At 43.3% G+C, this 13,010-nt stretch overlaps 1 protein-coding gene across 1 annotated transcript in view; it reads left to right on the plus strand.

Moving 5' to 3' along the window:
• Nucleotides 1-13,010, plus strand: part of SLC28A3 (solute carrier family 28 member 3) — a 75,639-nt gene that overhangs the window by 25,870 nt on the left and 36,759 nt on the right. Inside the window, exons 6-9 of the mRNA XM_084834188.1 lie at nucleotides 1,879-2,023; nucleotides 4,639-4,752; nucleotides 8,514-8,591; nucleotides 12,874-12,954. Coding sequence (XP_084690314.1) covers nucleotides 1,879-2,023; nucleotides 4,639-4,752; nucleotides 8,514-8,591; nucleotides 12,874-12,954 — 418 coding nt within the window. The remainder of the gene's footprint in view (nucleotides 1-1,878; nucleotides 2,024-4,638; nucleotides 4,753-8,513; nucleotides 8,592-12,873; nucleotides 12,955-13,010) is intronic.

Raw genomic sequence — 13,010 nt, forward strand, 5'->3', positions numbered from 1 at the left:
TATTCATTAAAAAATAAATAACACATTTTGAAATCATGATGCTATTTTTCAGTAGGCAGGAAATATAAATGCAGCTTAATGAACATTGAGGAGCTTGGGGGTTACTTGAGAACATTTCAGAGTTTTCTTTGCCCTGGATAAGTACAATTCAGAATATCTGTAAGAGATATACTGCAAACTAAGCAGCATTGCCAAATTCTGAAGTACCTCTTGTACCTTTTTAACAGATGTTTGACCTGGAACAGTTAGGAGACAATAAGGTTTAGCTCCATGGTATCAAAAGTGTATCAAACCTCTGGTATAGCAACAGGAGCAGGTCAGACCAGTTTGAATCCTAGAGGTTTGGCAGACATATATGGCTTGTCTTATTTGAATGTAAAAAGGGAAAATAAATACAGGGGTGTATTTGTTGTAAGGGACAGGTACTTAAGTTTTTAAAAAAACATTTGGGGAAAAACAAAAATTGGACAGGACAGCATGCCATGCAATAGAATATCTGAAAGTGAAGACCCATGTTCAAGCAAAGATGCATGGTCTAACAGTCTGCAATGATACATGCTTACTTGAGAGCAGGTCCCATTGAGTTCAGTGAGACTTACTCCAAATAACTCGCAGTCCTAAATGTCTTAAATTGCATTGACTTCAGTGGGATGTCAGGGGAAGGCAACCTGATGCCCTCCAGATGTTTTAGACTACAACTCCTATCAGCCCCAGCCAGCATGGCCAACAGTCAGGGATTGCTGGAAATGTAGTCCAAAACATCTGGAAAGGTACACAGGATTACATTTCTAATTTTACTTACAGTAGATTTGTTTCTTCACTTCCTGGAACGCACTGCAACATTCAGTGAGCAGGGAAGAACGACACCCACCCCATTCAGTTAAAACAACATGAGTGAAACATACTTAATGGGACTGACACATTTTCTGACAGAATTTCGATGACTTTACCTACGGAGTGACAGGCAGAAATTCAACAGATGAAGTTTTCTTCCCATTACTGCATCAGTAATTTCTGTCTCATGAACTTGTTAAAGTTCAAGCATAGGAACAAGCATATACAAGCATAGGAAACCTGGCATGGAAAGATGACAATCATAGTCTTGAGAAATCTTAAACTTTAAACTTCGTAAACCTCTGCTTTCTTGGTACTTGAAAATGGCAGGCCTGCACAGCCAAGGATGACCTACCGAACTGAGCCAAGCTCATCTGTAGCGGCTTGCCAGGTGCTTGACAACTCATGTGCCTTTCAGTCTAAGGCGAGCGCTGTAAACAGGAGATTTATTGAGCCCCTGGTGGGCAGCCATACATGGATGGTAGACTGGCTTTGAAAGAACATTTTGTTTGTGAGGGTGGTACTATGATTGTCTAAATTTGAAAAAATAAATAAGGTTAATAGTCTATAGCAGGCGTGGGCAATGCAAGGGCCATGTGTGCCCCCCCCCCGTCTCAACTGCTGCTCCCACCACTGCTCCCGCCACAGAAATTGCAGCGATTCTGCTGGGAAACAAGGCATGCAGGAAGCACATACCTTGTTTCCCAGAAGAAGAACTGATTCTGCAGAGAAAACGGGTGTGTGAGAATGGCTCCTTCTCATGACCGGTTTGTCTGCAGAATGGGGCTCCCGGCAGCTCACAGCTGCTTGCCGGGCTGTCGGAAGCCCTATTCTGCTGGGAAACCAGGTGTGCATTCCCTGCGCACCTAGTTTCCCAGTAGTATCACTGCAATTTCAGCAGCAGCAGGGAAGAAGCCCTGCAGGGTTCCGGGGTGGTCAGTGCAGCCCCCCAACCCCCAGAAGTTGCCCACCCCTGGTGTAGACCAAGATCATGACTTTCCCTCCCATGTCATTCATGGCACTGTTTGAAATCCTTTTCCCCAGGGTCGTGTGGGTTGCTCTAATAGCTGCCATCGTGTGCTGGCTTGTCTTTGACACTGCCAAACAAGGAACCAAGCAGCTCATTTCCTTTGGTGGGCTTGTAATGTACGTTCTTTTGATGCTGGTCTTTTCCAAATACCCAACTAAAGTGAGTACTCCACACTCCTTCATTTGCCTTTTTGGTTTAATGTACTGTTGCTGTGCACTAACTGGAGGTGAAGAATTCCTCTTATGAACTGGGCCATTCTCCCTCATGGGGATGGGGCAGCAGAAGCCAACATGGCTCCCTCGTTAGTACCCATAGACCACTAGACTTTGATACTGGGAAGCTTGCTGTGGAACAGTTCGAAAAAGCCTACCCAAAGCTATGAACTGTGGATAGTCTGGAGCCAAGGGAGAGAGCTGTAGTTTAGGGTCAATCTAAGGCGGAGGACTGGTGTTAGTTCAGCAAATACCACTTATAAAACCTCTTCAGCCTGATGATCTTCCGCTCATCTCCTAGGGAGACAATGGACTCAGGTCACCCAGAATAGGTTGATTAGGCTGCCCCATATTCTTGAAGGTGCAACCTAAGTTCAGAATGGTTCCAGAAACAAAGAGGAAGAAACAAGTCGGACCCAAGGATGGAGATCAAAGTGTACTACAGCATACATAGGAATGCCAAACTACATCTTTAACAGAAGCCATTTTCCCCTTCTCACCTTGTTTTCCAAATGTCTCAGCTTTTTAATTCTTTTCTGGCTTTGTTTTCCAAAGAAATGCATTGTCTGCTACAATCATATATGATACAGTGACATTCAAAGATGGTTCTTTGATCACCAAAAAGGCCACTTTACTTTTCTACTCTAGCTTTTATGCCTAGTACCAAGGCTTTCATCTGAGCTGTATATTAATTCAGTGCCCTGGTTCACCATATGTCACTAAGCTGTTTCCTAAGACTTTCAAGTCTCTTTCTATCCAAAGAAATAAGCAATATGGGAAGAGATTTCATAAAGGAAACTAGTTCTGATCATCCAGTCTGCTAACAATACTTTTTATTCTGGAACAATGACTGGATTGATTTTTAACCCATAATCCTGCACATAGGACTCTTAACAGCAGCAGAACATTAATGGTGTTCTCATCTGGTGTTCTCCCTTGAGTCTTCATTGCCCCTAACTGCCCAATTTTATTACATTAAGGTGAGCGCAAATCAACAGAGCTTCACCTGACCCCATTCTCTTGAAAACTGCTGAGCTTTATAAACTGGGACAGAAAAGCAGTGTCAAGGGAAAGAACTGTTCCAAGTGGACTACTTCAGATTCTAAAAGAAATAAGCCACAGGAGTTTAGCTTGCTAAATGCTTCCATATGATCACATCTTAGAGTTACCAATTTGCCAAAATCACCAAAAATGCACTGCCCCGGCCTGCTTTTGTGCTTTTAACAGTTTCCCCCCCTTATGCATGGATTAGAACAGGGGTGGGGAAGTTTCAGCCCTCCAGATGTTTTGGACCATAAACTCCATCAGCCATAACCAGTATAGCCAATGTTGATGGATCATGGGAGTTGTGGCCCTCCAGATGTATTGGCCTACAAGTTGCTCACCCCAGGAATAGAAGAATGGGGTTCACATGACCCACACCCATGTTGAAAGCATGTGCGAGGGGGCCATGGGCTAAATCCACCCACTGTCGAGGCACCTGGTGGCTACACTCCCAGCTAACCAATGCAGCCAGATGCCAGATGCCCCACCCTCCGTGCATTTGGAATTTGTCTGAAGGGGCTAAACACATGTAGTGATGTATGCAGGTAGAGTTCCTCCATGCGAGGGGGAACCCCGATTGGACCAAGGTTCCTACTCATATGGAAAAATTCTACATATGTTCATCAATATATGCGTAGAGCACTTTCTGCCCCCACACAGCGGGTGGGGTGGCGAGGCCACCACACATCCCTCATGCATGTTTTCAGCATGTGGAGAGGGTTGTGTGAACTTCCTTAAGAAGGTGAAGCATGGCAGAAAGTAGAGTGGGGAGAGGATGATGAAGGACAATTCCCACTCTGAGGTACAGATGATGCAAAATCTGACAGGGTCAAACATACAGATGGAATTTGTACGCTTTCACAGAAGATACAAAAATTCCATGTCAGTACCCTGATGTAACCTTTAGGATTGCCCCTCACAACCCAAAAGCAAGCTAATTTCCATGGACAGGACTTCCAAAATCTGGTAAGGCAGGTATTGCTCGCTTTTCAACTGTCCCCAGTGTCTGGGTCTTTGGTTTGATCTGCAGAAGTTTTCAGGTTATTATAGCCCTGTCAGATGACCTACCGCAGATGGTCAAACAGTGTAGAAATTAATGCATGGAAGGGAAACAGGATTGCACTTGCTAGCCCCATCCTGAACTCCATGTGTTGATAGGGACTTATGCTCAAGGCCCAATGTGCACCACCACCCCATAAGGTCGGGAAGGGCTGCTAAAAGTTGTGAAAAACTCAAGGAGGGCATTCTGTTCCTCTCAGCTTGTTTCCCTTTTCCAATTGACAGCTAATGTGGAGGCTGCCCCCTTAGTTCTTTCAAAGATGTGTTGTACTTTCACAAAACTTGGGGTTTTCCCAAGCATGCAAGTACTTCCCACTTGATTGTCAGTGGCCCCATTTTGGCTACAGTCCTGTCGGCATGCAACACCTGAGTTCACTGTTAGAAGGGGTGATGTGGTCAAATTCATGCTATTTCTACACCTAGTGGTTTCCATGATTGCTCTTTTTTATGCATGGCTAGGTTGTGTGGAGGCCAGTACTCTGGGGAATAGGAATGCAATTTGTTCTTGGACTAATAACATTGCGGACAAAAGTAGGATTCGATGCCTTCGATTGGCTTGGTGAGCAAGCACAGGTAAGCCCCAAGGGAAAGCATACAGCTTTATTTTTAATACATACCAGCAACAAGAGCTGGGTTGGGTGTCTATGTGAGGGGGAAGGGAGCCCATTTGTATGGCCGTGTTTGGGGGTGGGTATCCCCAAGTGGGTTTATCTGGCCATGCCCCAGGGGCTGACCGAGAGCAGCCAGGACTGGGTAAATCACCCAAATAGTGGCTGCTTGGATGTGGCCTGATACATATGAGGGACTCCAGGCCAAGATGAGAATGGCACTGCTTTTCCCACCCAGGCTCCTGTATCTCCAGATAAAAGGTCTCCAGTAACAGATATGAGAAAGAGCCCTGCCTGAGACTGCCTTGGAGAGCTACTGCCAGGAGTCAGAATAAATAATGCTGGGCTAGACAGAACATGGGTCTGACCAGGTATAAGGGAGCCATAGTTTTATGCTAATATCCCAACCCTGTGCATGTTTACTTAGAATTAAATTCTCCCAAGGGAATGTGGGGATGTCACCTGCTTAAAGAGCTCTTAGGCTGCAATCTGATGCACAGCTACCTGTGAGTAAGCTTCACAGAACACAGTGGGACTTGCCTCCAAGTAAACATGCATAGGATTGTTCTGCAAGTCCATTTAATCTTGGGTGTTTTAGTGGATTCATTCAATCTGCCTATGGGTAAAAGCAGTTTGGAAGCAAGAATCATACTTTCAGAAATAATTTCTCTCATCTAAGGGTGGAGGGAAGAAATCAAATTAAGGAATGGGTGGGGAAAATACAGCAGACCTTGAGGAAAATCCAACAGAAGTTCTATTTAGAGGAGGCCTATTGAAATGAATGGGATTTAAGTTAGTCATGACCAACAGGTCCCACTCATTTCATTGTGTCTACTCTAAGTAGGACTTATATTAGATTTTGCCCCTTGCTTGTAAGGGGAGAAGCAAAGATATGTACTGAAGATGCAGCACCCCTTCTTGAACCATAGCACTGTGTAAAACAATGCAAAACAAAGGTGGTGCCTATTCATGTCAGGCCACTAGACTTATAACAACGTTACATAAAAAGTTTGGAATATTTTCAGTTTCCTGTTCAGAACAAATATATTTGGTCACTTTGCTCAACGCAGCAAGCTAGAAGGAACGGCTTTAACTGGTTACTTCACAATAGCTCCACTTCCTTAAAACCATTCATCTTCATCCTTTCATACTAACAGCACCTTTTCTGGGAAGGGAACACTGTTGTGTTGTAGGAAAGACAGAAACAACCTTAAACACACCTGAGCTGAACTAGGAATTGTTTCTTTATTACCAGAATCTACGGAATGGCCAGGGGCAAAAGCTCAGAATGGTGCAGTCAAAATAAGAGAACATTTATGTTGTCTTAGCTTGTCCTTTGGCCTGGCTGAGTCCTCTCTGCTTGAAATAATGAGGCAGGAAATTACTACCATGGGCAAACAGTGTATATATTAACTAACAGTGCGATCCTATGCACATCTACTGCAAAGTAAGTCTCACGGAACAAAATGGGATTTTATCCCAAGTAAGCATCTATAGCAACCTTCCCCATACTGTGCCCTCTAGGTGTTTTAGATTTGAATTCCCATTAGCTCCAGCCAGCATGGCCACTGGTCAGGAATGCTGGAAGTTGAAGTCCAAAACATCTGGAGGGCACCAGGTCAGGGAAGACTGGTGTATACCATTGCAGCCTACATCACACATGGTAGAAGTATGTAGTACAACAGAATCATTCCCCGCTGCCCTCCACCAATACATCTAGAATGCCCCTCAAATGACAGATTTGTTCAGCCCACCATATCCAAATCTGATTTAAAACAGCTTCCTATTCTGGGCTGATAACCACCAAACATGAAATCTCATAGTCAAAACAAACTTTCTTTGTCACCAGACAGAAGGAAGTCACCTTTAAAGTCCAATCCCAGAAGCCTCTGCCCATAAAATACCAGCAAGTGATAGAAGTAATAGGTCATTATCAATATTACTTAACCCTAACCATTATTACACTGGCACACTCCCTTTGTAATTGGTTGGGAGGTGGAATTTGTACGACAAGTGAATACTGCAGAGGGTCTGCGCCACAGCTAGTGATCAATCAAAAACATGAAACTCTGGGGATTTTGCTCACCTGATCATTTTTGGCTGTGGCAGAAGGACTCAATCAAGCAACAGTGTAAAACTCCTTTTAGCATAAACGGCCCAGAGTACAAAGGTAAGCAGCCCTTCACCATGGGAGAAAGAGAGAGAGAGAGAGAGAGAGAAAGGAAGGAAGGAAGGAAGGAAGGAAGGAAGGAAGGAAGGAAGGAAGGAAGAGTACTCTGAGCATCTTTGCATTCCCTGCTCTCCTACTCTGTGCTGTTGGAGTGTTTGTCCTTTGCCATAGCAATATCTGGGTTGATTATTATTTCCATAGTGAAGATTCAATGCAGACCCGAGTATGAAAGTGTGAACTTATCCATGAGCTGTCTGTTTAAAAATGTTAAAGGTCACTACTCATATTACCATTTTGGTGTGGGAGCCATGGAGTCCAACGCCTTCCCACTTCGCAAAGGTGACACCAGATGATATCCCAGATGATATCACAGGAACCCATGCTATGGATATATCCAACCCATGCTATGGCTATATCCAAGAGCTTCGGCCATTGGGTGGTATAGAAATAAATAAATAAATAAATAAAACGCATTGGTGAATTTTGAAGTGCAGGTGCTCATTATGAGAGTCTTGGCAGCCATGCCCTGAAGGAGAGTAGAAAAATCTAGGCTGCTGTGTTGATCCAGTTTTCACTTCCACCAGGAGCAGACCTATTGTAAAGCTAATAGGTCTTAGCTGCCCATTTCTGACCAAGACACCCAAGATACCTTGCATTACAACAGGGAACACGATATTGTTGCTAGGAAATTCATTTTCCCCCAGCTACTGTGGGGACTGCAACTAAATTCAGAGGGCACAGAAGATTCTGAGGAGGGTGGCAGATGACATCAGTGTCCCTGTGAGCCCTGGCTCCACTGCACCACTGTGGGTATGGTTTCTCCCTGTGTTAGTACCACACTTCCCAGAAACTGGCATTACCTTTGCTGGAATATCCTTTTCCTTTGTGCTAGGTTGACATGAAATAGCTCCAGTTCCTGATCCAAGCCACTTCGAGATCCCATTATTACTTCTGTTCAACCACATACTTTGTGTAATCTCTGGCTCTACCAGCTGGCCAGAGCAATCTTTCATTGTTCTCAACAGACCCACCTACTGAGGCATACCAGCTAAGACACACGACTAGTGAGTTTCAAGATGACTGGGCAGGGTAATAAGCTCTAGGGCTTCTTCACATGGAGCTTTTATCCTGCTACTGAGATTTCTCACTCACGGAATTTTGTAGGTCCTTTAGATGATGTCATTAACCTCCAGGGTGTCTCCTGCACTAAGTGACCTTTATTCCATTTTTTTAAAGACTGGAGATAATGAGCTATCAAATTACCCTGCTTGAGTTCCCGCTGTGAAAAAGGAAAAGCCGCAATAAGAGCAGCTGGGCCAATGAAACACATGGAAGACTCAGATAAGGGGGAGAAGAAGAGTGAAAGGGGAGCGGGGAAAGGAAGCGCATGTAAAGGGACTCCGTTGAGATCCTGCATTTGAAATGGAAGCAGAAAACCCCCTTTTAAATGTGGGATTTTAGGCTGATGTAGAGATGCTCACGGTATACTGTTGTCTGGGAAAGATTTATTGCCAGTGCTGTTTTTTAATCCCCCCCCTTTTTTTTTTCCTTTCAAGACTTTCTTGGGATACACAGACGCTGGTGCTGAGTTTGTGTTTGGTAAAAAATATACCGATCACTTCTTTGCTTTCAAGGTAAATAGCCATTGCTTATGTTGTATCTGGCATAGTGTCAACTGTACAAAGGCAAGTACATTTAGGAAATATACAAGTGGGACATGCAACAAAATGTTGCAGTATATCATCCCGGCTAAAAGGAGTGCCAGGATCATCCAGCCAGCCTTTCCCTTCAAGCAGGTCCTTGGTTGGGGTGGGTGAATGAAATGGTGGCAATGCAATCCTATTCTGCTGAAACAGTGTGATATACTGGCCTGAGTGTTTGGTGCAGGGGAGAGAGACTCAGGATCGACCAGGATATTGTCATACTTGCTCAGAGGAACAAACTTTATTAATTCCAAAATCCATATCAGTGCAATACCATTATTAGGCCAACCAAGAACATGACAAAAATGTGCAAGCTTTCAAGATCTCCAGATCTCTTCATCAGATCTCTTCATCATAAAGAAATCTGGAAATCTCAAAAGCTTGCATATTTTTGTGATCTTTTGGTAGGCCTAATAAAATCATTACACTAATATGGATTTTGGAATTTTAATTAACGGTCAACATGGCTACTTTGGCTTTTTGTGAGACTTTGTTAAGGATCTGCAAGTTAAACCAACTGCGCAGGCCTCCAGCATAGAACTGAACTCGTTGCTTATAATTCTCTCTCTCTCTCTCTCTGTCTGGATGGATAAGACAGACAGACAGACAGACAGACAGACAGATAGATGCTAAGTTTCAAAAAGAAGATTCTGAAACTATTGGGTGATTCTCAAGAGGCTGCTTTCAAACAAGTAATCTTCACCCTAAGTGTGTCCTCCAGTTCACCAAAGGAATCAATAAAATGCCACTCTGAGATCTTCACTCCTTCCTCTCTTGGGTTGAGGAAAGAACCCAGCAATACTTGACCTCTTTGGAAGGCCACGTTGCCCGGCAACCAGTCCTTTACATCTCTTTGCTACGTGAGCAGAGAAGAGTAAGCGATAAAATTCTCCCACTCTCCCCCCCCCCAATTCCCACCACCCCAATAGCTCTTGTTCCTGCTGGGATGAGGAGATAGGTCAGGCCAGTTATTCATTTAAACAGCTGTCGACCTCATATATATTTTTAAATAATTTTTTTCTGCACATTAGAAAACCTTGCAAGAAGGATTCTGTGTATCCCTAGCCACTGACCAGCCCTGGCATATTGGTCAACATAGTCCATTTTTCTGAAACGAACAGCCTTCTTGTATCCCTTGCAAGTGCTGCTGCCTTTCCATATGAAATATTCCAGGGGGCGTGTTTGTTTTAAAAATGGCTATATGAGTAATATATTAATAATAATGGCTATGTAACAGGAATAGCATAAGTAAGCACCAATGTTCAGAAGGTGGGGGAAGGGGAGACTAGAAGTAGTATCCAGTGTTAGTCCTCCCTAGAGAAGACACATTAAAATGAATGGGACTTAAGCAGACTAACATTGGATACAATCCTAGCTTCTGAACCTTTGTTCTGGTGCATTGGAGAAGAGCTCTTTTTCTGTGCAATTTTACTCATGATATTGGGACAGCAATAACAAGGATCATTGTACACTTCGCCTGGAGCAGATCCATTTCAATGTCAGGCCTGAAGTACTTCCTAGCTGGCAGATGTACTCCAAAAGAAGAGCTTCTTTTGTCAGCCTAAGATAGGTTGCTACCGGAAGCAGCTAGTCCAAATAACACCACCCCACTTGGGGGGCCAACACTTTAAAATTAGGATGGGGAACATGCGGCTCTCCAGATGTTGGGCTGCAACATCTATAAGCCATAGACATCATAGGCAATAGTGAGGTATGACGGGGTAGCATTCTAACAACATCTGGAGAGCCACATGTTCCCTATGCCTGCTTTAAAAAGTCTTGCTACACCATTCAGATGCCAATTCCTGCATTCATCTATTTCCCTGCTTCAAAGTGCTGCCTGAATCAGATTGCTTCACCCTGCTGCCCTCAGGGCTTTTCTACAAGAGGCATTTATTCTGTGCTCATCATTTCCCACTCAAAGTTATTTACAGGTTCTTTAGATGACGATGTGACTCTCCAGTTTCACTTTTGTGTCTAACGAGTACTTTTGGTGAGGTTTTTTAAAGCAAGGAAAATGCAGCATTTGCGAAATTCAAAGAAACTGCTTTTTTCATTTGTGTATTTGTGCTATTCTGCTATACCACAGTGCCACCTAGGGGTTATGTAGTGGAAAAGCAGGAAAGGAAACACTCTTCATGTAGTGCTCAGAGCTCAATTCTGCAACGAAACTGAAAGTAGATAAGCAGATTAACAGCCGATTAACAGCCTCTTATAGAAAAGCTCTTAGTTGTCATGCCAAACAATGCACTGAAGCCCTTCTGCCCCAAATATCTAGTTACTAATTAGCAGGCATCCCTGCTAATTACTTTGTAGTAATTCTCATGCTATTAGTTACATACATGGACTGTGCATGTGCAAACAGAAGCATAAGAAGGAACCAGGAAAAGATGCAGCAAGGAAGGATAGCTTGCTTCTCCTTCTCTGAGAACAAAATCACCCTGGAATTGCCTTTTAAATGCTCAGTTAAGTGTAGATGTCACAGGAACCTGCATAATGCATGTTTAAATATTAACTTGGCATTTACCCTTTTCCTGCAGTGGGCGATATCATACTCTTACTCTGTCATGGCAAAAATGGAGATTGAATAATTACGATACAGAAACAGGAAAACACATAGAAATATGACTTTGAATAAAATAGTATCACCTGTTTTCTACATGACATACTGTGTCAACCATATTCACCATTTAAGAGGGGCAAAACTACTTTAAAAACCAGTCTACATCCTCTGTGTCATTCCTGAAAACTTGGAATGGTTAGGTTAACAGCTGTTCCTACAGATAGTCAGCCTGAGCCATCCATTTGAAAAACTCGGCTCTGTAAGCATCCACAGGTGTCCACCTGCAGGAAAGGAACATGTGGGTCCTTGGGGGCTAATAAAAGGGTCATTTAGTCTGTGCTTTATGCTGTGTGGGAGAACAAAACTTTCTCCCCACACTCCTCACAGAATGCTCTGCTCTCTATAAAATTTTAAACCTCTGATCCTAGAACATATCCTTTATCACTCCATTAGCAGCTTTTAATGTTCAAATGCCAGGCATCTGTCCACTGAATGGAGGTGTTTTCTAGTACTGACAAAAACATTTATAAAGGACATCTTATTATATAATAGCTGCAGGTTGTTGTTGTTGGTGGTGGTTTTTAAACTGCACTGCTTAAAAATGTTGACATCCAGTGGGGATAAAAAAATGTTCACACTCAGCTAGCTGATTGCATGACACAGAAAAGACTGTCTATTTTTTTCTGCCTAAATTTTTCTGTACCTTTTGAAAAAAAAAATGGTGGTGTCTCTAGGGCTCCTTCACACTGAGCTTTTATCCTGCGATTGAGACTGCTCCTTCACAGAAGTTTGCAGGCTCTTTCCATGACGCCCTGACCCTGCTGTGACCCTCCAGGGAGTCTCCCGCTCTAAATGCCCTTTGTTCCATTTTTAAATAAATCGCAGATAATGAGCTATCAAATTATCAAATTGTGTTCTGCTTCAGTTTCCTCTGTGAAAAGAGTTAAAGTGGAAAGAAGAGGAGTGAGATCAAGATAATGGAAGACTCAGATATGGGGAGAAGGAGGGGGAAAGGGTGGGGGGAAAGGAAGCATGTGAAAGGGGAGTTGTTGTGATCCTGCATTTAAAATGGAAGCAGAAATCCCTATTTTAAATGCAGGATTTTAGGCTGGTGTAGAGATGCCCTAAAGCAGGAGGGTGGCCCAGTGCTTTCCAGCATGCCAGCCTCCCAGCTAAAAATAATAATAATAATGAGAAATCTTAAGAAATAAAAATTAGGGCTGGGGGAGCCTTGTAGGCACTAAGAAAGATGTCCACCGGCACCACACCGGAAACCCTGGGTTTAAAATAACCTGCAAATGCCCTGCTCCAGGTGCCTCTACCTTCAGAAGTAAGGAGCTACCAAGGACAGGGCTGTGTCTTTCGTAGTACCCAGGCTACGGCATATCTGTCCAATGTCTATGTTGCTGGCATTCCAGTGCCCATTTTCTTTTTTGTTTACAAGCTATGAGTGGCTTGCAAACATTGGTAGCTTGACAATCTCTGCTGTCAATATTGATTATGGTTCTTGCTAGAGTTCTGTAGTTTTGTATCTGTTTTAAGTGTATAGCATAGAATAAACATGCCCTCAGATTCCTTTTATATTTTTATGTGGAAATGTAGAAAAAGGAAAAGCTATTGACCATAGACGTTCTCTTGTCTCCAAATTAGGTGCTGCCGATCGTAATTTTCTTCAGCACCGTGATGTCTATGCTTTACCACATTGGATTCATGCAGTGGCTAATCAAAAAGGTAACAAAGCCCCAGAGCACTTTTCCAAATGACAGTGAAGTGAATTATCAAATCTC

The sequence above is a fragment of the Heloderma suspectum genome, chromosome 2 (genome assembly GCF_057233095.1).
Source record: "Heloderma suspectum isolate Gila_16-S chromosome 2, 16-S_ref, whole genome shotgun sequence".
Classification (NCBI taxonomy): Eukaryota; Metazoa; Chordata; class Lepidosauria; order Squamata; family Helodermatidae; genus Heloderma; species Heloderma suspectum.